General features: G+C 45.9%; 1 protein-coding gene across 1 annotated transcript in view; it reads right to left on the bottom strand.

The window, feature by feature from the left end:
• Nucleotides 1–25,000, bottom strand: part of naaladl2 (N-acetylated alpha-linked acidic dipeptidase like 2) — a gene marked incomplete at both ends in the record, with an annotated part of 163,668 nt that overhangs the window by 84,595 nt on the left and 54,073 nt on the right. Inside the window, 1 exon segment of the mRNA XM_083694767.1 lies at nucleotides 16,999–17,152. Coding sequence (XP_083550893.1) covers nucleotides 16,999–17,152 — 154 coding nt within the window.

Genomic DNA, 25,000 nt, shown 5'->3' on the forward strand with positions numbered 1-25,000 from the left:
AAAGTGCCGCGATTAATTTCCATAAACACAATGCGATCGTCTGTTATGGAAATGGTCCTTGGGTCTGCCGTTAGTCCCTTCTCCCTGCACACCGCATCACAGACGGTCTTTCATGTCGCTGTGTGTTTGATACTTTGGGACAAGGAGTCATCTATTCATGTCTGGTTACAGAGGTTCTTTTCTGTGGTTCTGAATTGATAGGAAATACGTAATAACATGTCCATGGTACATGGGTGCTTGAGGACTCTCGAGGACATTTTGAATGGGATACATCTTTTTATGAATCAATGCACCTAATTAAATCATACTGAAGGAGTCTACATCTAAGATCCGTTTCTTTTTTTTATGCTCTTCCCACTGCTCCTTAGAATACATTCATTCAATGCAGACACTGAACACCCGATGAAATGGCTGTTATTGTTGTTATCTGACCTGACTGACTAATTTTCGGTCAAATCTGAAAACAAAAATGCCCAGCCTATCTCCTGCACATGTAACACAAGAGAGACACTGACAAGATAGCATGCAGTATTAAAAAAAAAAGGGGGGGAGGAGAGAGAGAGATGGAAAGAGAGAGACAGAGAGAGAGAGAGAGAGAGAGAGATAGAGAGAGACAGAGGCTGAGACAGAGAGAGAGAGAAGGTGGATTCTGTCTGAGGTCAAAAAACTCCCCAAAGCTCAGTCCGCCAAGGGTGTTCACTAAAGCGAGACCTGCTCGAATCAATACAGCCGACAAGCCCCCTCGATAAGCCTTCCATTACTCAGACAGTAATGAAAGATAGCTGGACAATACCAGGTACCCTATCTTCCCTTCTATACGCTCCCCCAGAGCCAGCCAGCCGGACGAACTGGGTAGGAGAGGAGAGGAGAGGAGTGGAGAGGAGAGGAGAGGAGAGGAGAGGGGGATTCTAACCTTGTTTCGACAGAGATTCTAACCTTGTCTAACCACCATGTCTGAATCAAAGAACACGTCTCAAGTTTACATGTTCCAGAGCTCTGACTTTGGCAGAAAACTTGCAGCTGCTGCAGGAAGAGAAAAAACATTTTTAAACATGTTTTCTGTGTTGATGTACGTTATGATTTGTTGTCAACGGAGAGGAACGCAATGTGGTTGAACCTGTCAGAGTGTGTGTGTGTGTGTGTGTGTGTGTGTGTGTGTGTGTGTGTGTGTGTGTGTGTGTGTGTGTGGACTGTGTCGATCTAACGCGGCGTAGCCGGCAGCGGTGGTTTTACACTGTATAGGAGACAGGCTAGGATAACAGGATGAGGACGGGGAGGACCGTGTGTTTGGGAGACGACAGGGAGAAATCAAGTGTGTATAAACACAGGGAATCCACCAGGGGAGGCTGGCGGAGGTAGAAAAATCGGAGGGCGGCCCCATTGTAACGCATGGAATGGAACGAGGAATGTGTTTGATACGATTCCTCATTACGTTCCGTGCATTACAATGAGCCCCGTCCTCCGATTTCTACCTCCACCAGCCTCCACCAGGCTTTGTGTTTGGTACCATTCCTCATTCCGTTCCATGCATTACAATGAGCCCCGTCCTCCGATTTCTACCGCCACCAGCCTCCCCTGCAGGCAATAGAATGCAGCATGCGAGTGTGTCTTTCAAACCGTGTCAGGTAATTGTATTTATATGTGAGAAAATACATAATGTAAATTAGTGAACACATTCAGGTGCAGAAAACTACATTCAAATGATTCCAATGTGAAGTGACCATGAGGGACTGTAACCTTAAGACCTCAGTCAGAGACACAAGTAGAAACATTTGCAAGGACACAAGACAGAAAGCTGACACAACAGACACACACCCTCACTAACCACACACACACACACAAACACACCCTCAATAACCACACACACAGACACAGACACAAATACACCCGCCCTCTCACTAACCACACACATGCACACGCACGCACACACACACACACACACACACACACACACCCTCACAAACCAAAGATACACACACATCTGGGTCTAGAAACACACTTGGTAACCTGAGTCTAATGGCCATTCACACTGATAAGAGGAGCAGAGACCTCTCTCTTCTGCAACCCCGGCTTTAGAACTGGGAGGAATATATCAGAGCTCCCAGAGTGATCAAAGCAGAGCAGAGGACTGCATTAAAGCTCATCAATATGGACTACAGCTGTGTATAGGGCTGGAGGCACACACACACACACACACAGACACAGACACAGACACACACACACACACACACACACACACACACACACACACACACACACACACACACACACAGACACACACAGAAACACGCTGTCACCCAGACACCCACTGTCACACAGACTCACAGACACACACAGACACACATACCTCTGTGTACCTCCTCTGCAGGGGTAAGTCATCTATGCAAGCCCACACACACACACACACACACGTCTTCCTCCGGAGCACAGAGGTCAAAGTCCTGTGCCTCTGCCGGGGGTATCTTTACATCTGCGGGGCACAGTGGGGCATCTTTAATCTGTAGTCCTGTTTAACATCTTTAAACTGTGGATACTAATGTTTCTCTTAAAGGGGCTGATGACCTCAGCTGATCTTGTGCAACTGGTAGGGGGGTGAGATGTGTGTGTGTGTGTGTGTGTGTGTGTGTGTGTGTGTGTGTGCAGAGGTGGTACCCAGTGATGAAGAGAGCACACTGTAAGCAGTACTTTAGGCTGCGTGGAGGAGTTACTGTACATACTCATACATACACCCCCCCCGCTTGTGCTTGTTTGTGTGTGTCTGTGTATGTGTTGTCTGCGTGTGTATGTGTTGTCTGCGTGTGTGTCTGTGTGTGTGTTGTCTGTGTGTGTGCCTGTGTCTGTGTGTGTGTTGTCTGTGTGTGTGTGTGTGTGTTGTCTGTGTGTGTGTGTGTGTGTTGTCTGTGTGTGTATGTCTGTGTGTGTGTGTGGGTGGGTGAGAGAAAGACAACAAAAAAAGACAGTGGGGAGAGAGAGAGAGAGAGAGAGAGAGAGAGAGAGCAAGATCGAGTGTGAGTGTGAGTGTGTGTGTGTGTGTGTGTGTGTGTGTGTGTGTGTGTGGATGGGTGAGAGAAAGACAACAAAAAAAGACAGTGGGGAGAGAGAGAGAGAGAGAAAGAGAGAGAGAGAGAGAGAGCAAGATCGAGTGTGTGTGTGTGTGTGTGTGTGTGTGTGTGTGTGTGTGTGTCTGTGCGAGAAAGAAAAAAAAGAGAGAGAGAAGAAAAAAAAGAAGAGAGATAATATTACAGGCTATAGAGTTTTATGGCGCGTATGCAAGTATCCTGCACAATCTCCTCACTGAACCCAAGCAATTCAGTACCGAGCCGGGCCATCGAGAACAGGGAGAGCTAAAGCACTCGTATGTAAAGCAACAGCTGGACCAGCGTGCTTCAAATAGCCGGTGTCGTTGGGCGGTTTCGCACTAACGGCGCCGTTATGAGCAAACAACCGAAAGTTATAGAGGGTGTATAATTCCAAACGGCCTCCAATGGTCACCAAGCCATTCTAATGGCCGATGCTTGTTAAAATAAATAAATAAATACATCAAAAAAAAAATAAAAAAAAAATACAGGCAGTATTTCCACGCCGCCAAACACTGGAAAACACTTCCAAAGTTCAGATTAAACTAGAGAGCCCTAAACACCTGACTGAGACACGCCATGCTGGGTCTCTGCAGGGGACGTTAAACTACATTGATTTTTAATTGACTTTTATTGTGTTTTGATGCACATGTGATGCAATGGCAGCCGACCTGGGGGACTTAGAAATCCCCTCGTAATGATGATGGTGTTTTAATGAAGGCTTAATGGCACTCACACACACACACACGCACACACTCCCGACACACACACCCACACACCCCAACACACACACACACACACACACACATACAGACAGACACACACACACACACACACACCAGACACGAACACACACACACACACACACACACACACACACACACACACACACACACACACACACACAACCTGTGTGCTCTCACTGTTAGGGGGCACAACAACACAACAACATTACAACACGACACCAACCCAAGCCCGGTTTCTCATCACAAGACATTAGAGTGTTACATCTGGACCGGTGTCACCAAGCTGGGCCCGGAAGCTTCTAGCGTTAGGATGACAACGTCTAAATCATCCGGTGCTTTAATGTATTAGAGGTGGACTGTGCCGTCTGTTTGCAGTGTCTCAGCGGCGGTGGTAGCGATTGTTGAGGGGATCTCAACACATGGTACTTCAGGATGCTCCTCGCAAGTGTTCTGGTGAGCCTAATGACTGGATTGTAGCATTTTACTTCCAAAAACGTATTATTTTTTTTATTTTATTTTTTTTCTCTTATCCATGTGCAAGTGGCAAATAGTTTATGCAGATTTTAAGTTAATGGTTGGTGCTGAGTGGTTAGACTCGTGATGCATTCAGTGTCATTTAAATGCAATGATCTGCTGTGTGCGAATTAGCCAAACGAGTTATACAACTCCCAAACACTCAGTAGGCACGTGAAGTTAGAAAGCCCTGGTGGGAGTGGAATCATCATATTCTCTCTAAAAACAAAGTTACCTCGTGTAGGCAAGAGTTGAGTAAAGCATTCCTTGTATAGACGGGGGGTACATGGCAGAGTGGCATATCGCCGATATTCACCCCCATAGTGACGCTATTGGGTATTGGCTGTGTGACGTGTTGTCGATAAGGCCCTACCACCAGGAAGGAGGTATGTGTGTGTGTGTGTGTGTGTGTGTGTGTGTGTGTGTGTTGCTTGGGTGTGAGTGTGTGTGTGTGTTGCTTGGGTGTGTGTGTGTGTGTGTGTGTTGCTTGGGTGTGTGTGTGTGTGTGTGTGTGTGTTGCTTGTGTGTGTGTGTGTTGCTTGGGTGTGTGTGTGTGTGAGTTGCTTCGGTGTGTGTGTGTCTGTGTGTGTGTGTGTGTGTGTGTGTGTGTCTGTGTGTGTGTGTTGTTTGGGTGTGTGTGTGTGTGTTGCTTGTGTGTGTGTGTGTGTGTGTGTGTGTGTGTGTTGCTTGGGTGTGTGTGTGTGTGTGTTGCTTGTGTGTGTGTGTGTGTGTGTGTGTGTTGCTTGGGTGTGTGTGTGTGTGTGTGTGTGTGTGTGTGTGTGTGTGTGTGTGTGTGTGTGACGTGTTGTCGATAAGGCCCTACCACCAGGAAGGAGGTATGTGTGTGTGTGTGTGTGTGTGTGTGTGTGTGTGTGTGTTGCTTGGGTGTGAGTGTGTGTGTGTGTTGCTTGGGTGTGTGTGTGTGTGTGTGTGTTGCTTGGGTGTGTGTGTGTGTGTGTGTGTGTGTTGCTTGTGTGTGTGTGTGTTGCTTGGGTGTGTGTGTGTGTGAGTTGCTTCGGTGTGTGTGTGTGTGTTGCTTGTGTGTGTGTGTGTGTGTGTGTGTGTGTGTGTGTGTGTGTGTTGCTTGGGTGTGTGTGTGTGTGTGTTGCTTGTGTGTGTGTGTGTGTGTGTGTGTGTGTGTTGCTTGGGTGTGTGTGTGTGTGTGTGTGTGTGTGTGTGTGTGTGTGTGTGTGTGTGTGTGTGTGTGTGTGTGTGTGTGTGTGGAGGGGATGGGGGTGGGGGTTTGACTGGCACCAAATTCCCTTAAAATTAACTCCTAAACTAAGGTCATTAAGTAATGTAGAGATCAATGAAAGAGCACAATTACAATCTGCATAATGAGGTAAAAGTTTAAAGAGTAAAAACAACACAGCAGACCAAAGCAGCCTGAGAAGGGACCAACACCCTATCAACCACTCTGACCTATTGGACCGTGACCAACCAATCATTCTTAACCACGATCAATCATTTTGTGTTTATTGACCATGACCACCATCGACCTCCATCTGCTTAACCATTCTCTCACATCAGCAACATCTCATCAACATCTCATTCCTCTTATACCGAGACCGCTCTTAACCATGCTGCCCTCAACCCATTCCACCATTCAACCATGACCATTGACCAACATGAACCACTCTGTCTCTTGGTCAACCATGACCGCGATCAACCATCCTTCCTTCAACCCCATTCCACCATGACCAACATCAAATCAAATCAGACTCTCCTGTTCAACTGTGGCTATTGACCAGCCACTTACCACTCTCTCTCTCTCTCTCTCTCTCTCTCTCTCTCTCTCTCTCTCTCTCTCTCACTACACTCTCCACATCAAACTACACTGTCCTAAACATTACATGGACCACTCTCTGCTATTCAACCATGACCATTGACTACTCTCTCTGTAATCGCTTTCTCATCAACCAGACTCTCCTATTCAACCATGATCATTGACCAGCATGAACCATTCTCTCTCTCTCTCTCTGTCTCTGTCTCATTCAACCAGACTCTCCTATTCAACCATGATCATTGACCAGCATGAACCATTCTCTCTCTCTCTCTCTCTCTCTCTCTCTCATTCAACCATGACCACTATCAAACCATGCTGACTAAAGCCCATTTAACTATAACCAACCAACATCATATCAACCAAACTCTTCTAATCGACCACAACCACCAACCACTCTCCACTTCACCACTCTCTCAGATGAGCACAATCCCCTCAACCAGACTCTCCGGGTCAACCACGACCGTGGACCAACGTTAACTACCTGCTCTTGTTCTACCATGACCACAATCAACCCCCCTCTCTGCTCTGTCACCACGATTGACCACTCTCTACTTAACCTCTCCTTCACACATTGCAATATTACCTCAACGATGCTCTGCTATTCGACGGCAGGGGAACGAATTGTTACACACACAATTTACCTCCACTAATGTAAAAGATATGGAAATGTGGGGGAAAAAAAAACATATTACCTAACTGAACTGTCTTTGTGCTTCCAGAGTGAAGAGAGGTCCCGGGCACTAGCTGACAGAACGTAGCACAGGGCTAAGGTTGAGCACTCATTTAAATGAGAAAAGCTAACGTGGCTAACCTAGCGCGGCCCCCATGATTTGAAGCATCAACATGATAATTCAGCGTATTGAAATGTTAATAAAGAGGTCCTGACACAAGCACTTACTTCCACTTGAAAAATATGAATATAATGGAAACAGCAGTTTTACAGTGTACAATGTGCATGGCAATGACCTCAGAGGGGAGGCTGGTGGAGGTAAAAATCGGAGTACAGAACTCATCCAAACACGAGGCTGGTGTTTTAATACCATTACTCCTCAATCCGTTCCATGCATTACAATGAGCCCGTCCTCCGATTTCTACCTCCACCAGCCTCCCCTGAAATCAATGGACTTTTACCTTGCAATAAGTACAAGAACAACATTTCCATAAGCAAGTTGTTATCAGGTCAAAACTGTGGCTACAGTATCATTTGTATTGATGGAACAGGCATACACACTGGGGCTAGACAGCTTGTAGTGACAACCCTACTGTAACATCCTCCAATCACAACCCTTGATACTGTAACATCCTCCAATCACAACCCTCTATACTGTGGCATCCTCCAATCACAACCCTCGATATTGTGACATCCTCCAATCACAACCCTCCATACTGTGACTACTCCCCGCAGGGCTCCAGGGCTTGTTTAGAATGTGGGTTCTAGTGTAGACACTCGGCAGTCTGTGGTTAGCCTCGCTGCCTGAGGGCTACACATGCTGCCTCTAAAGCGGACCCAGCCGGAGTTGCTAAGCTTTTCACCCACACTGAGAGAACCAGCACCATACAGTATGAAGAGGCAGAGTGGCTAAGGGGTTGGGGCTAGGAGTGGCTAAGGGGTTGGGGCTAGGAGTGGCTAAGGGGTTGGGGCTAGGAGTGGCTAAGGGGTTGGGGCTAGGCTAGGAGTGGCTAAGGGGTTGGGGCTAGGAGTGGCTAAGGGGTTGGGGCTAGGCTAGGAGTGGCTAAGGGGTTGGGGCTAGGAGTGGCTAAGGTGTTGGGGCTAGGAGTGGCTAAGGGGTTGGGGCTAGGAGTGGCTAAGGGGTTGGGGCTAGGAGTGGCTAAGGGGTTGGGGCTAGGAGTGGCTAAGGGGTTGGGGCTAGGAGTGGCTAAGGTGTTGGGGCTAGGAGTGGCTAAGGGGTTGGGGCTAGGAGTGGCTAAGGGGTTGGGGCTAGGAGTGGCTAAGGGGTTGGGGCTAGGAGTGGCTAAGGGGTTGGGGCTAGGAGTGACTAAGGGGTTGGGGCTAGGCTAGGAGTGGCTAAGGGGTTGGTGTTGGTGTCGATTTCAGCATGAGAAGAAACTGCCTCCACTCTGCCTGTCTCTATCAGCCACCAGACGTTTTCCTGGGTGCCTCTCCATTACACCCCGGTCCCCTAAGCCCGAGACCCACCGCTCAGACACAAGCAACAACCTACCACAGGCAATAATCCTCTCCCTCTCTCTGCCGCCCCGACACAGATTCAAGTAGAGCAACAACAACTTAGGACCAGAGGGGCCGCTCACAACAAATGACTGTCTGGTAAAACAATGCTCCATTTGCCAAGGCTAAACTATGGTCATGTCTCGGAGGGAGGGGTGGGGGAGAGGGAGGAGAGAGGGTGGGAGTAGCTTAATTGGAGAGAAGAGGAAAGATGTGTGTGTTGAATAGCTGGGGAAATAATGTTCCTCTGGATATTTACGTCTCCAGCCTCTGTGTGTCCAGAGGGAAGAACAAATGGAATAGAGTGGGTTGTGGTCAAGCTGCTTAGCTCTCTCTCAATGTGTGTGTGTGTGTGTGTGTGTGTCTGAGAGAGAGAGAAAGAGAATAAATAAAGGGAGGGAAGAAACATTTTGAGAGAAGACATCATATCACTGCTACCAGCCTTTCCAGGCCCATACCCCAACCATAGCCCCAGGCCCATACCCCAACCATAGCCCCCGGCCCATACCCCAACCATAGCCCCAGGCCCATACCCCAGCCATAGCCCCCGGCCCATACCCCAACCATAGCCCCAGGCCCATACCCCAGCCATAGCCCCAGGCCCATACCCCAGCCATAGCCCCAGGCCCATACCCCAGCCATAGCCCCCGGCCCATACCCCAACCATAGCCCCAGGCCCATACCCCAGCCATAGCCCCAGCCCGGGCCGTCCACAACTCTCCCCAGCCCGGGCCTCCAATCCCAGGCACAGGAGTGAGAATGTTTGTGTGGCCCCTCCTGGAGAAGTGGCTCATGCCCCCCAGACCTTCAGACCTTGGCTGCCTGTTCCTTCTGTCCTCACGGGGACTCCAAACAAGAGACAGGCCTGACTCCACACCTCTGTCTCTGCTGTGTAAAACGACACACAGCAGCCTGGTTAAGATGCAGATCTCTGCTAGCTGCTGAATAGCCAACTGTATGTACAGCTATTCCTGTACGTCTCCAGGGCATACACGCATTGTCCAACACAGCTGCACTGAACCCCCTATGGACACTGACTATTCTAATACACACTCTGGCAAGGGAGGCTGGTAGAGGTAGACATCGGCTCATTGTGATGCATGGAATAGAATGAGGAATGGTATCAAACACATTCCACTTTGTCATTTCATTCTGTTGTGCGATATAAGTGACAAATAAAATTGTATTTGATTTGTGTTTGATACCGTTCTCTCATTCCGTTCCATGCATTACAATGAGCCCGTCCTCCGATTTCTACCTCCACCAGCCTCCACCAGGCTTGTGTGTTTGATACCGTTCTCTCATTCCGTTCCATGCATTACAATGAGCCCGTCCTCCGATTTCTACCTCCACCAGCCTCCACCAGGCTTGTGTGTTTGATACCGTTCTCTCATTCCGTTCCATGCATTACAATGAGCCCGTCTTCCGATTTCTACCTCCACCAGCCTCCCCTACCGCATCTCTACCGTCTGTTACAGTCTCTATACTCTGGAGAGAACGACTATAATTCGACTTATATCAAGATAAACATGTTGCACATCCTCCTCAATCTCTCCCTCCATTTACTTTGTAATTAATTTATTTAATTAATTACCACGACAGGGGTGTGATAACAAAACGTGAAAGATCGGTTGCTGTCAATGACGCGATGTGTTAATTAGATTATTTTCATGGCGCTTTAGACGCCAATGTTCTGTAGCTATGTACAGTATATATTAATGTACTTTCTGTAAATTGTGTATTTAAGATTTATCAGAACCATTTAAAAGTTTGAACAGCTGTTTGTCTGAAGTGACTAGAGCAGGGGAGGCTGGTGGAGGTAGAACACCAGGGGAAGCTGGTGGAGGTAGAACACCAGGGGAGGCTGGTGGAGGTAGAACACCAGGGGAGGCTGGTGGAGGTAGAAATCGGGGGGACGGGGCTCGTTGCAGCAAATAAGCAGCAGAGCAGTTGATAACTTTAACTCGCCAGCTAGCTAGCACGGTCGCTCAGTGACGCCAACTGTGACAACACAAACATGGCAGTAGCTGTTGCCACGACAGCAGTCAATGTCATTTCTTTAACTTCCTCAAAGTCCTCGTCTTCCTGGGCTACGCTGCTATCAAGCTCAAACAGCGAGACGGGAGGATTCCGCGACATTACCATAATGTTATTGACTGAGTCGCGGCATCACTAGCCGCTAGCGTCTCGCTATCCAGGAGTGAAATGTACACTGTGTGTGTGTGTGTGTGTGTGTGTGTGTGTGTGTGTGTGTGTGTGTGTCATTTGCATGTCTATTAGGTTCCGATACCCAGTGAACGGGGGCTACGGGAGGGAAGGCAATTTTAAGCCTGAGTGCACAGTCAATGTTGTTTGGTTTAACATGGTGTATGGGAGTATGAATGGAAGTGATCTAGTGATGTGTAGTGAGGCCCGGTGCAATATCAGGACCACACACACACACACACACACTAGCGCTCACACACACACAGACAGACACACACACACACACACACACACACACACACACACACAGACAGACACACATGCAAGCATATATACACACGCACACACGCACACACACACACACACGCACGCACACAGACAGACACACACGCAAGCATATGTACATACACACACACACACGCGCGCGCACACACAGACAGACACAAATGCAAGCATATATACACACACACACACACGTGCACACAGACACACACTAGTGCACACACAGACAGACACGCATGCAAGCATATATACACACACACACATACACGCGCGCGTGCGCACACACACATACACGCGCGCGCGCACACACACACACACACACACTCACACACACACACAGCATCCCTTGCCCTTCTTTAAATAATGAACAATATGTCAAGCTGTACCAAATGGTGTTTCGACAGCTTGGCACGACCACACATACCATCCATTACATAATCAATTATCAAAAAGGGGTCAAATCATTGCTCCGGGTTGCCACACAAGCCTCTGCTGATGGTGTGAAAGTTTGAATGGAGTGTAAAGGAGTCTACTAATCCACTGACTCCTGCCTACTGAAGGCTTTAATAACCTGAGGAGAACAGATAAAAGCTTTAACCACCGTGCATTATTCAACTCTTAACTGACGCACTTCCAACTCTGACACGACATCATCCATCGCTAGCGTTGTTTCATTAACAAGGCAATTAGGAATAATGGAGTTTGAAAACCTCATTTAGAACAACTCTAAAAAGGTGTGTTTGTGAATCTAAACTAAGAATAAGTTTGGAATGTGAAGAGCTTCATCGTTTCGCCGTAAAGGAACTTTGTTCGTTGTATGGTCCATGGTCAACCAGGTCAGTCGACAGCTCGCTTGGTGGGAGGTCAAGATATCGGTGATGGCCAAGTAAACATACGATTTTAACCTCTTAAGCTCCAAATTCTGCTTTAATTGTTTATTTCATTATTGTTATTTGTCTTCTTGTCATGTGTAGTATGTTATTCTGAACTATGAGCATATCCACACAAAACGTCAAGGTGTTACCTATCAAATGGCATCCTGCCTTTGCACCTGATCATCATATGTCTAATGTTATAAGCAATTTAGTTTGGGTCTATTTTATAGGCGGAAATTAGTCAAATAGGACAAAACCTTGACTGTGAAACAGAGAGAGAGAGAGAGAGAGAGAGAAGAAAGAGCTATCCTAGCCTAGAGGAGACCCCATTAAAGACACCCTGACTCTGTGGGGACAAGATGAGACACATTGTGATGGTCGCAAGTGGCATGTCACCAAGGACACCCCCCACCCCCCCTCCAGCAGCCCCCGAGCCCCTCCTCCCTCCAGCCCCCCTGGAAAGGCCATGGACCACCATTTGTTCTTTAAAGGGTCGATTCCCACTGCAGTAGCCGCAGTATTTAAATCAACATGCAAATGAGTACATTTCTATTCAAAGGCTTCCTTTTGACTTCAACAAGCTCTCTAAATAACCCAAGGGACTCCACCACTCCTGTCTCTCCCTGTGAAAAGACCCACCTGTCAGACACACCGAAATTAACATGTAAAAAATTGTTTGAAGTTGTCTCTCTCTGTTCGCCGCTAACAGTCCCAGAGATAGGGTTGGCGAGGGGGGGGGGGGGTGGGGGGAGAGAAAAGGGCTGCACTTTAAAGGTTAATGAGTGCAATCACACGCGATTATGCAATCACACACGCCCACCACCATCAGAGCACGCACGCACGCACCTCCACACACACACACCAATACACACATACACACATAGTTACACACACACACACACACACACACCAATACACACATACACACACACACACACACCAATACACACATACACACACACTTACTTACACACACACACGCACCAATACACCCATACACACACACACACACACACACACACCAATACACACATACACACATAGTTACACACACACACACACACACACACACACCAATACACACACACACACACACCAATACACACATACACACACACTTACTTACACACACACACACGCACCAATACACCCATACACACACACACACACACACACACACACACACACACACACCAATACACACCCACACACACACACCTACCCCCACACACCCACCATGTGGGGGTTTTAAGGAAGGAGGGAGTGTGTATGACCCTCAGGAGTCATCATTTGGTACACACATCCAAACCAAACAACATCACCACATATAACACAGCAACGGAAATAGAGAGAGAAACAAAATGGAATAGGAAATTGCTTTGCGACCAGGGGCTATAACTAGGTCGGAAAGACAAGACGCGTTCGATAGCACATCTAAATCGATTATTCTCCGTCTTATGTGTACATAATCAGGTGGCCGAAGCAGCCTTTGTTGTTTTTGTTGTGCTGTTTCTTTCGGAGTTCACGAGTTCACGAGTTCATGAGTTCATTCAAATGTTGTGAGTCCCATGAATAAATGCCAAAATATGTCTCTTTCAAACAGTGTTCTGAATAGACAAACAAGGTATACTGGTGCGTGTGTGTGTCTTTGTGTGTGTCTTTGTGTGTGTGTGGGTGTGTCTTTGTGTGTGTGTGTGTGTGTGTGTGTGTCTTTGTGTGTGTGTGGGTGTGTGTGTGTCTTTGTGTGTGTGTGGGTGTGTGCGTGTGTGTGGGTGTGTGCGTGTGTCTTTGTGTGTGTGTGTGTGTGTGTGTGTGTGTGTGTGTGTGTGAGAGAGAGAGAGAAAGAGAGAGAGAGAGAGAGCACAGCATCTCCTACCCCTCAGAACCAAGCAGATCCACGATTATCAATTCTCAACTACACCATTGCAACACTAAGACCCCCCCCCCAGACACACACACACACACACACACACACACATACACACACACACACACACACACACACACACACACACACACACACTCCCTCTGCAGCGTGCTACTGTACAGTGGAGCTGCTGAGAAACAGTGTGCAGCAGACACAGCTTTGATTGGCTCAGCAGGCTGTGAGCCAGTAAAGCGCAGGGCGATAGCAATACCAGGATGTGTCACATTAGAACCCGACACACACAAGCACTGATACGACAAACAATAAACAAGGAACAGTGGAATAGTAGAATATCAAAGACAAGATATATTTCCATAACAGGCCGGAGAAAATTATGAACATTGAATGTCAATAATAACTAATGTATGGAGGTTGATGAATAGTTTGTTTACTGTTTCTAGCAGCAACAAGGAAGTGATTTAGATTAGTTGTTTTGTTGTTTACTGTGTCTAAAAACAACAGGGAAGTGATGTAGATTATATATGGAAATATGCAGGTGGTTATTGCATTGTAGATATGGTTGATTTCAAAAACCCACATTGTTTTATTCACTCCAAAATAGATCATAAACATCAAACAAAATCTACTTGAAATAGTGTATGTAAGTATCGGAGGAAGACAGATAGCTAATTAACATTTCCTTATTCAGTCTACAAATTAAACGGATTACATTACTTTAGCATAGTAATGATCTAAATGATTAAACTGTTACACTAATGTACACTGGCGACAATGGTTAGTTTGAGGGGGGCCTGGTGAAGGGGGCCTGGTGAAGGGGGCCTGGTGAGGAGGGCCTGGTGAGGGGGGCCTGGTGAAGGGGGCCTAGTGAAGGGGGCCTGGTAAGGGGGGCCTGGTGAGGGGGGCCTGGTGAGGGGGGCCTGGTGGGGGGGCCCTGGTGCTCGTAGTGTGAATAATGTTTTCTTTCACATACCAGTGTACTGGGAACCCTCCTCTACCAGTGTGTGTGTGTGTGTGTGTGTGTGTGTGTGTGTGTGTGTGTGTGTGTGTGTGTGTGTGTGTACTGGAAACACTCCTCTACCAGAATGTGTGTGTACTGTGTGTGTGTGTGTTTCTGTGTGTGTACCAGAAACACTCCTATTCCAGTGTGTGTGTGTGTGTGTACTGGGAACCCTCCTCTACCAGTGTGTGTGTGTGTGTGTGTACTGGAAACGCACCTCTACCAGTATGTGTTTGTACTGTGCATGTACATACATATATACCATTTATCCAAAGCGACTGTTAGCGCCATGCTCTACCAACTGAGCCACAGAGGACCACTGTATGTGTGTGTGTGTGTGTGTGTGTGTGTGTGTGTGTGTGTGTGTGTGTACATACTAGGAACATTCCTATACCAGTCGGCATGTGTACTGGTAGGGAGCAACCAGTGTCAGTGGGGAAGGATCAGACTCCCAACATCTGTTCCCCTCTCTACTGGCTCTGCTACTGGGCTGTGCTGGGCTCTGATTAGCACATAGGTATTTCCTGGTAATGAAGCATCCCCATTGGCCAGCCAGGGCAGGGAGATAGGGCTACTGTCAGAGTGTGTGTGTGTGCGTGTGTGTGTGTGTGTGTGTGTGTGTGTGTGTGTGGGTGTGTGTGTGTGTGTGTGAGTGTGAGTGTGTGTGTGTCAAACTGTCCCACTATCAGAGGCTTGTGTGGCAATCCAGAGCAAAGATTTGATCCCTTTTTGATAATTGATTATGTAATGGATGATACAGTGGGGGACTACAAAGAAATGAGCGGTCTATCATTTTTATGGTACTTTTATTTTAACAAATAGAGACAGAATATCAACAAAAAAAGTCCAGAAAAACACATTATATAAAGTTATAAATTCATTTGCATTTGATCGAACGAAATAAGTATTTGATCCCCAAGCAAAACATGACTTAGTACTTAGTGGAGAAACCCTTGTTGGCAAACACAGAAGTCAGACGTTTCTTGTAGTTGGTCACCAGGTTTGCACACATTTCAGGAGGGATTTTGGTCCACTCCTCTTTACAGATCCTCTCCAAATCCTGAATGTTTCGAGGCTTTCACTTGGCAACTCGAAGCTTCAGCTCCCTCCACAAATTTTCTATAGGATTAAGGTCTGGAGACTAGCTAGGCCACTCCATGACCTTAATGTGCTTCTTCTTGAGCCACTCCTTTGTTGCCTTGGCCGTATGTTTTGGGTCGTTGTCATGCTGGAAGACCCATCCACAACCCATCCTCAGTGCTCTGGCTGAGGGGAGGAGGTTCTCGTCCAAGATCTTACGGTACATGGCCCCGTCCATCGGCCCCTCAATGCAGTGAAGTCGTCCTGTACCCTTAGCAGAGAAACAGCCGCAAAGCATAATGTTTCCACCTCCGTGCTTGACGGTGGGGATGGTGGTCTTGGGATTGTATTCAGCATTTCTCTCCCTCCAAACATGACGAGTCGAGTTTATGCCAAAGAGTTCAATTTTGGTCTCATCTGACCACATCACCTTCTCCCAAGCCTTCTCTGAATCATTTAGGTGTTCATTGGCAAACTTCAGATGGGCCTGTACATGTGCCTTCTTGAGCAGAGGGACCTTGCGGGCACTGCAGGATTTCAATCCGTTACGGCGTAGTGTGTTACCAATGGTTTTCTTGGTGACTGTGGTCCCAGCTGCCTTGAGATCATTACCAAGCTCCTCCCATGTAGTTCTGGGCTGATCCCTCACCCTTCTCATGATCATCCTTACCCCACGAGGTGAGATCTTGCATGGAGCTCCAGGCCGAGGGCAATTGATGGTTATTTTGTATTTCTTCCATTTTCTAATAATTGCACCAACAGTTGTCTCCTTCTCACCAAGCTTCTTGCTGATGGTCTTGTAGCCCATTCCAGCCTTGTGCAGGTCTACAATCTTGTCCCTGATGTCCTTTGAAATTTCTTTGGTCTTGCCCATGTTGGTGGAGAGGTTGGAATGGAAGAGATTGATTCTGTTGACAGGTGTCTTTTAACTCTCAGATAACTCTAGACAACTCTCTGATAACTCTAGATAACTCTAGATAACTCTGATAACTCTAGATAACTCTGATAACGTTCTGATAACTCTAGATAACTCTAGTGTATGTGTGTGTGTGCGTGCGTGCGTGCGTGCATGCATGCGTGTGTGACACTGCAGTGACAACTGTAGATAATGATATGATGCATCAGAGCCAAGGCGTGTGTGATGACGCCCCATGCTGGCTAGTCCAGCTGAGTGGTCGTGGATATAGGAAGTGATTACTGAAGATTACAGCAACACAGAGAGGCCCCCCTGGTGTGACACACACGCACGCACACACACGCACACGCTCACGCACATGCACATGCACATGCACATGCACATGCACATGCACATGCACACACACTCACACACGTCTATATCCAGAGAGGAGGCATCTACTCACCGATACTGGGGTATCCAGGTGTGGAGGGGTCCCCCCCAGGGTTGAGGGTCACCCCAAAGGACTTGCGCCACAGAGCCTGGTCACTGCTGGGGGTGTCACAGGGGTCCACATAGAGGAGAGCCCCCCCGAACCCCATCTCAGACAGGAGGGAGAGCTGAGGAGAGATGCAGGCAGTATTAGAAGCATTTCTCTCTCAAAAAAAAAAAAAAGAGTATATGCCCATAGCTGATGTATGGTGAAGACCAAAATGCTAACTGTTTTGATGAATGCTTAAGGTTAATGTAAGCTGCAGATGGAGCAACAACAACCCTGCTTCTGGTTGCTGGTTGCCATGACAGCTGGTGAATGTGCTGCCTCGCCACTAGTCGTAGTAGTTTCAAGAAGTGAATGAATGGATGGATCAGAGTTTGGCTATGATATTCGCTGAGGTCAAATCATTAAACTAAAAGGTTTAGTAAACACTATTTTCGTTTCACCCATATAGCTAAGAACGTTATCATCACAACTCCAAGTAGCCCCGTGAGTAGCTTTCACCTATACATCTTGGACTAGCTATAGCTAGCTAGTTACGTTATGTGAAAGCTAGGCAGATAATCATAATGAAATTGCTGAAAGGGGTGCCTTTGTTAGGATAACGATTTATGCCCTAACGTTCATTTATGTCCAATCAACCAAAAAATGAATGCCGTATCGGCACAAACGGGTTGATGCTCTTCAGCGACAATCATGTAAATCATCCATACAACAATGGCATAATACGTCCTCCAAATCTCCAATGACAATGCCGGTGATGTGGTAGCTAGGTTCATCATGTAGTTAACTAAAGCTGGCCTGCAGACTGGTTGTATGTATACTGTACATAACTAATGTTATATCGGGAACTGCTTGGAGACATGCATTCACTAAGTTTTCAGACGAGGGTAGCTGTTAGCGATCTAGCTGGCAAAATCAATGTGTAACATAATGGGCTGGTTTCACAGACAAGGCTTAAACCTAGTCCTGGACTAATTCACACTTTCAATGGCAAATTGCCACTGAGGATGCTTTTTAGGCTTGGACTAGGTTTAGGCCTTGTCTGTGAAACCGGCCCAATATGTTATATATGTGTTGGTCATAAACATCCATAATAGTATGTCACTATCGCACTACTGGCCAATTGATGGCTGATATTTTGTAAACATGTCCAAACATGTCGGCCACTGTCATATTCTTAACTGTTTTCGCTTTTCTAATGTCTCCCAGGATAGTGATGGGATCACCTTCCAGTGTAAAAATCCTGCAGATTAATGACAAACAACTATGTTTTAAGTGAGAAGTTATGGCTTGTCAAAAGCCGCAAAAGTCAGTAAATTCTAAATGAGCAGCACCACCCATAACTTCACCTATGCACTAACAAGGTTTTCCAGAACACAGCTTTTTGATACCTATATAATAATAATAATAATAATAATAATAAATGCCATTTAGCTGACGCTTTTATCCAAAGCGACTTACATTGCAGTGAGTGCATACATTTCAGTATATATGGTCCCAGCGGGAATCAAACCCACAACCTAAGCTTTGTTAGCGCCATGCTCTACCAACTGAGCCACAGAGGACCAGCTATAGTGCTGTATGTTGGTCTACTGTACTTCAAAAAACATGTTCACTACTTGGCAGGTTGCTTAAGGATTCAAAGCTTCTCTCAAACAGCCTAATTCATACTCGTAGAGTATGTTTTCTCCCATTATAGTGATTTACATTTTGCAGAACAAGATACAAGTTCCTTTTATTGCCACATAACCTAGGTTGGTGGAATTTGTTTTCAGTACAATGTTTTTTATGTGTTTTTGACTTATAGCTGTACAGACAGACAGACAGATAGACAGGCCAGTAGACAGACAGACAGACAGACCAGACCAGACATCTGCATGAACATATCCAGGTATTTGAGTGTATACTGTGACCTAAAGATAGAGCAATAGCCTGAGATGCATTGATGAAGGTGTGGGCAGGAGGACAGGTTAATTGTGATGCATGGAATGGAATGAGGAATGGTATCAAACACGTTCCATGCATTACAACAAGCTTGCACTCCAGTTCTGCCACCACCAGCCTCCCCTGTTGTCCACCGCAAACATGTAGTCTGAAGTGTTCATCTCAACTCAAAATAGGAGCACTTTGGACAGATGCAATATTTGGTTAAGTGCAACACAGTTTAACACTTGGAATTCAATTTAATCAATGTCATGAAAGTACAAATGATTGCATTTATAAAAGAGAGAGAAAACATCATCATTTATTCATCTAAATTTTCTGAGTGTTTAGGGATTTATCAGAGTTAACTGTATCCTGTGGCTTTATCCTTTAGATAAAAGTTTGTTTAAAAGTTTGTGTAGGAGGCCTGTTGCCGTGGTAACATATGGTGGCGTACTGTGGATTTGTTTTAATTGCAGAGCAGAACATATTGTCTTGATTTTATATTGCATATAAAATGTGTTGATGGTAGTTCTATTTCTAAGTATATGTCTACTTCAGAACATTCCAGAACTCCAGAGTTAGAAGTCTGAAAACTGAAGATTCTGTGAGTTTTTACAAAGTTTGCAAATGCTTATCCAAGTACATGGCCGAGTTGATGTCGACCTTTGCAGACACAGACACACACACACACATACACACATTATTGCTAATTGTTGTTGCTTATGCTAGTATTTGCTAATACCTTCCTCTGGCAACTTACCCTGACCTTAACCAGTTGAAGTTAATGCCTAACCTTAACCAGTCGAAATGAATGCCTAACCTTAACCAGTCGAAATGAATGCCTAACCTTAACCAGTTGAAATGAATGCCTAACCTTAACCAGTCGAAGTTAATGCCTAACCTTAACCAGTCTACCAGAATGCCTAACCGCCACGCAAGTCGTAATTCACGTAACTCTTACGCAACGAAAGATACATGAAATCTTACGTTAAAACAGGTGTTCTAGCGCTGGTATAGCCAGATAATATGATCCCCCAGACCATATTTCCTGGTCTGCAGAAACAATCCCCCAGAATGTAATAATTTGGAGACTATGTTGGTCGGGGACATTACTGTAACCAGACTGATGGAAGCATATTGTAACATATTGTACTGTAGGCCTTCCAATCTAATGGCTGACTATAGGCCTGGAACTACTATAGGAACTACTTTCCTTTTTGTTTTACTACAACTCTCAAACAGACAGACAGACATGTAGAGAGACAGACAGGCAGACAGATAGACAGGCCGACAGCCAAAATGGTAGATTTATAATGAAACGCAGGCCTTTTTTATTTTGAAAGTAGCCCTACATGTGCTAATCGCTACCTGTGTTAATTGGTGGGTGTGCCAACTGATGTAGAGGAAAGCAACACAGTGCTTGCTGCCTCCTGTCAAGTCTCGTCAATCCCACTACCGTTTGATCTCGACAAAGACAAGACAAGAACAATGAGAGAAACAAGGAATACAAGACAAACACAGAGAACATATCAAAGGGTAAATGGGGAAACACTGTTACGAAACGCACATTTGCTTGACCTTTCTGCCCGTGGAAACTGTATGGTGTGTGTGTGTGTGTTTTTCAGCTGTTGCTATGGTAACGAGACTTCTCGTCTCCGAGCTTCAGGATGACGGCGTACTTGTCCTTCTGAAGACGGTCTTCGTTGTCGAAAGACACTACGTCAATCGTGAAACACAGCGGTCATCACAGCGGTGTCGTGTGTTCATTAAGCCGTGCGTTCATCCACTCAGGAATAACAAGGGCGCGTTGGTGTATTTCGTTAGGGAACAATCACACACTTCCTTTCAAGTCGAACCTCTGATGTGTCGATGCGCAACACAAGGCTTCGCCAGCACATAATTGATGTGTGGGTTCCCTCTTTTGTCTTTTTCCTTATTCCAAAGATGGTTACCATTGAATAGACTTCAATGGTAACGGCCTTTAACCCATGTTTACATGTCCTCTCCACTGTACTGTACACGTGCCCATCAGGGGAGGCTGGCGGATGTAGAAATCAGAGAAGACGGGGTCATTGTAGTGTATGGGATGGAATTAGGAATGGAATCACACACAGCTTCTCGTCCTCCGATTTCTGCCTCCACCAGCCTTCACCTCCACCAGCCTTCACCATCCTTAACTCAGGTTTTAACTGGACTGTGGAAATCATTGCTGGCAAACAGCCTGATTGTAATTTAGAGAAGAAAAACACAGTGTACAAATTGGGGGCATATTATATTAAAGTAAACAGCATCTCTAAGTGACTGTTGTGGAGAGCAACAGATTAAATCAAGGCACTTCAGATAGCTGCTCTGAAGGTAAACACTCTCATCGGCCTAGTTATGAGATTCTTATTGTTAATCTTCTTGTAACAACACACACACACACACACACACACACACACACACACACACACACAAACAGTTCAGTCTGGGCGATTACCGAGCACTGGAGTTTGGAGAAAATGCCACAATGCATTAGTAAAGTCAGCACTCAAATTTAAGGTCACAATTTATGGCCCATTTACCGGAAGGTTGAGTTGTTCCTCAATGAATAAACATTTTAGAGGGAAAACACTGTGACCAGAGCACATAATTGAACATTTTATGGAAGAAGAAGTATAATGATTTTCAGGGGGCTTGGTTTAGTCTACTCACCTCACCTGAAATACCAACGGATGAAAAGCTGGGTCTGTTGACTTGACTGTTACAATGTAGTGGTTAGATTTGTTTGGTTCATTTGGGATTAGCAGGGTCATTTATAAGAGTTTTTGCAATATGTAAAGTGGAATGGACATGAAATGGTTTGATAAGCTAAGCTCAAGCAATCATTTAACTACTCTTGCAACAACAACACGAATACACAATGCGAAATACCATGCTGTTCTCAAAGTACTCACAACATAAATACAAGACAAACTTCATGTGAAGTTTAACAGTTAGTTGAAATAATCTCAATTGAGCAAACATCAAAAACACTGCCAAGACAGACTGGTCTCCTACTCAAATCGTATAAATCAGTGGTTCCCAAACTTTTAACAGTCATGTACCCCCCTGAGACACTCTACATCCTACTGAGTGCCCCCTAGATCAGTGGTTCTCAAGTGGGGGTACGCGCACCCCTATGGGTACTTTGGAGTACTGCAAGGGGTACTCAGAAACATTTGGTACTTTTTAAGGTATTGGTTATAGACAATTCTAAAATAATCAGACAAATTAAAAATGGTGCCTTTGTCAAATGACAGTTAGCTGCAGAATTGATATGATGGGCACAGACATCGTTGATCAAGTAGTGGGAAAACTTGGCGAATCATATTCATTTTCACTCTAGCTGGATGAATCAACTGATGTCAGTGGACAGGCACAGCTTCTTGCTTTTGTGAGATTTTTGTGAACATGTGCTTTTCTGCAAGAGTTTGGAGGGGAAAACAACTGGAGAGGATATTTTTAATGTTGTTAATGCATTCTTCGGTGAAAACGGTCTGAACTGGAGATCATGCACAAGTGTCTGCACTGATGCGGCCGCATCAATGACAGGTCACGTCAAAGGGCTGGTTGCGCGAGTGAGGGAGAAGAACCCTGATGTGCTGTGGAATCATTGCATCATACACAGGGAAGCATTGGCATCAAAGAGAATGAGTCCTGAGTTACACAAAGTTTTGAACGACGCTGTCAAGATCATTAACTTCATCAAGTGAAGGCCACAGTCAAGGCCACTGTTTCGCAGCCTCTGTGCACATATGGGCGCTGAACACATGCAACTGCTGCTCCACACAGAAGTGCGCTGGCTTTCCCGAGGCAAAATACTTAACAGGCTGTTTGAGTTACGCTCAGAAGTGCGAACCTTTCTGAGAGACCATGGATCTCCCCATGTCACCTTGTTTGAGGACATGCACTGGCTTGCAAAGCTATCCTATCTTGCAGATATATTCAGCAAACTCAACGAACTGAATGTGTCTCTGCAGGGAAAGGACACTATCGTTCTGAACCTGTATAACAAGGTGGGGGGTTTTCTCAAGAAAGCAGAGCTGTGGAAGAAGGCATGTGCAGAAGGGGATTTCACCTGCTTTCCTCAGGTGGATGCTTTCCTTTCCAATGAGGATGTGGATAGAGCTCCAGTGAAGGCAATAATAGAGGGACATTTGGCCAACTTGACTAGTGGTTTTAATTCTTACTTCCCTGATATTCAAGAGAAATCTGCACAGCTGGACTGGGTGAGAAACCCATTTCTCTTGGCTGAAAGCAAGAGAATCAAGCTTCCTGCCGGTCTTCAGGAAAATCTCATTGATGTGTCATCTGACCGTGGCCTACAGATGAAGTTTGAGAGCTCCACTCTCACACAGTTTTGGGTATGTGTGAAGAAGGAACACCCTGAGCTGGGAAAGAAAGCTTTGGAGCAGCTACTACCATTTGGATCGACTTATTTGTGTGAAACCTCCTTTTCGGCAATGACCGAAATTAAAACAAAGCAAAGAAACAAGCTATGCCTGGAAAAGAGCCTGATCACTGCAGTTGCCTCCCTGCCACCCAGAATGACTAAACTCATCAATGAAGCACAGGCCCATGTTCCCCACTAAATTGTGAGTATATGCACCCTTTTAATGTTCATGTTTACACTGCCAAATAGAACGCACATACATTATTTATGTTCATTTTCATTTTTTTTCTCCCAAAAATGTGTCACACCCCCCAGCCCCTCTATGGGCGCCAGTGCACCTTGTCCTTGTCCATCTTGTCTGTTGGGTTGGTGTTCTATGTGGGCGTGACCAAGCTGTCTCTCTCTCTCTCCACCTGCTCAATACACACCTTTTGGCCATCACCTCATCACCATGCAGTTATCTACCCTGGCTTTCCAACTACTCATCGCTAGATTGTACTAGTTCCTATGGTAGTTTCTAGCCTTACTACGTTGAGGCTTGTTACTACGTTTCATCGTATTAGCTACTGGTGTTTTGTACCTGTTCTAACTCTAATCTCCCTGTTCCTCGTATCAGATTCCACCTACCCGTCGGCCTGCCTACCTACCCACCAGCCTGCCTGTCCGCCCACCGGCCTACCCTTCCACGCTGCCGGTGCTACCTGCCTTCCAGCCGCCTGTCCACTGCCAGACTACCCCCTACCCTTATCCCCTCATTAAATACCCAAACCTGCTATGCTTGTCCGACTCTGTATTCGCGCCTGGTTCCCCCGTTCAGTGCCTAACAAAATGTTTTGTGCCGGTGAAGGGGGTACTCAGCTGAATTTTTTTTTTAAAGGTGGTACACTAGCAGAAAAAGTTTGAGAACCACTGCCCTAGATCGATCCACGTACCCCACTTTGACAATAGTGGGTATAAATGATAGTACGCGTTCCAATCGACAACAATATTTCCTAATTATTGTTGCTAATGCTAATATTTGCTAATGCCTTCCCCTGACAACTTCCCCTAACCTTAACCACTCTAAATCAATCCCTAACACTGCTGAACTGCCACGCAAATCAAAGTTAATAAGGATTAAATTAATCCGTAAATCACGCAAATTGACCCTCCGTCACGTAGCATATCTTCTGTTTATTGACGTACCGACAAAAATATGTATTGACGTACCGCCAAAAATCACTCTAACGCGTCAAACACGACACGCAATTGAGAATGTGCATCAGTCGTGTATCGGTACACAATTAATCGAATGAGGAGACTGTGTTTAATCAGGAGACTGATACTATACGACCACTTGAATTACAAGTGAGGGACCGCCTCTGATGAGTGCATGTGATAATGACCCTGATCTGAAACCTCCACACGCTACTCTTGACCTTTCCACTCATTCCATGATGATGAGGCTGATTACATGTGTGATGAGAGGGTCTTTAGTGGTAATCAAAGGGGCAGAAATATTAACCTCTTAAGCTCCAAATTCTGCTTTAATTTCATTATTAATTTCATTATTATATATTGTCTCCTTGTCATGTGTAGTATGTTACAAAAACTTACACACAAAACTTCAAAGTGTTACATATAACATAT

The sequence above is a fragment of the Argentina silus genome (assembly GCF_951799395.1).
Source record: "Argentina silus genome assembly, chromosome: X".
In the NCBI taxonomy this organism is placed as follows: Eukaryota; Metazoa; Chordata; class Actinopteri; order Argentiniformes; family Argentinidae; genus Argentina; species Argentina silus.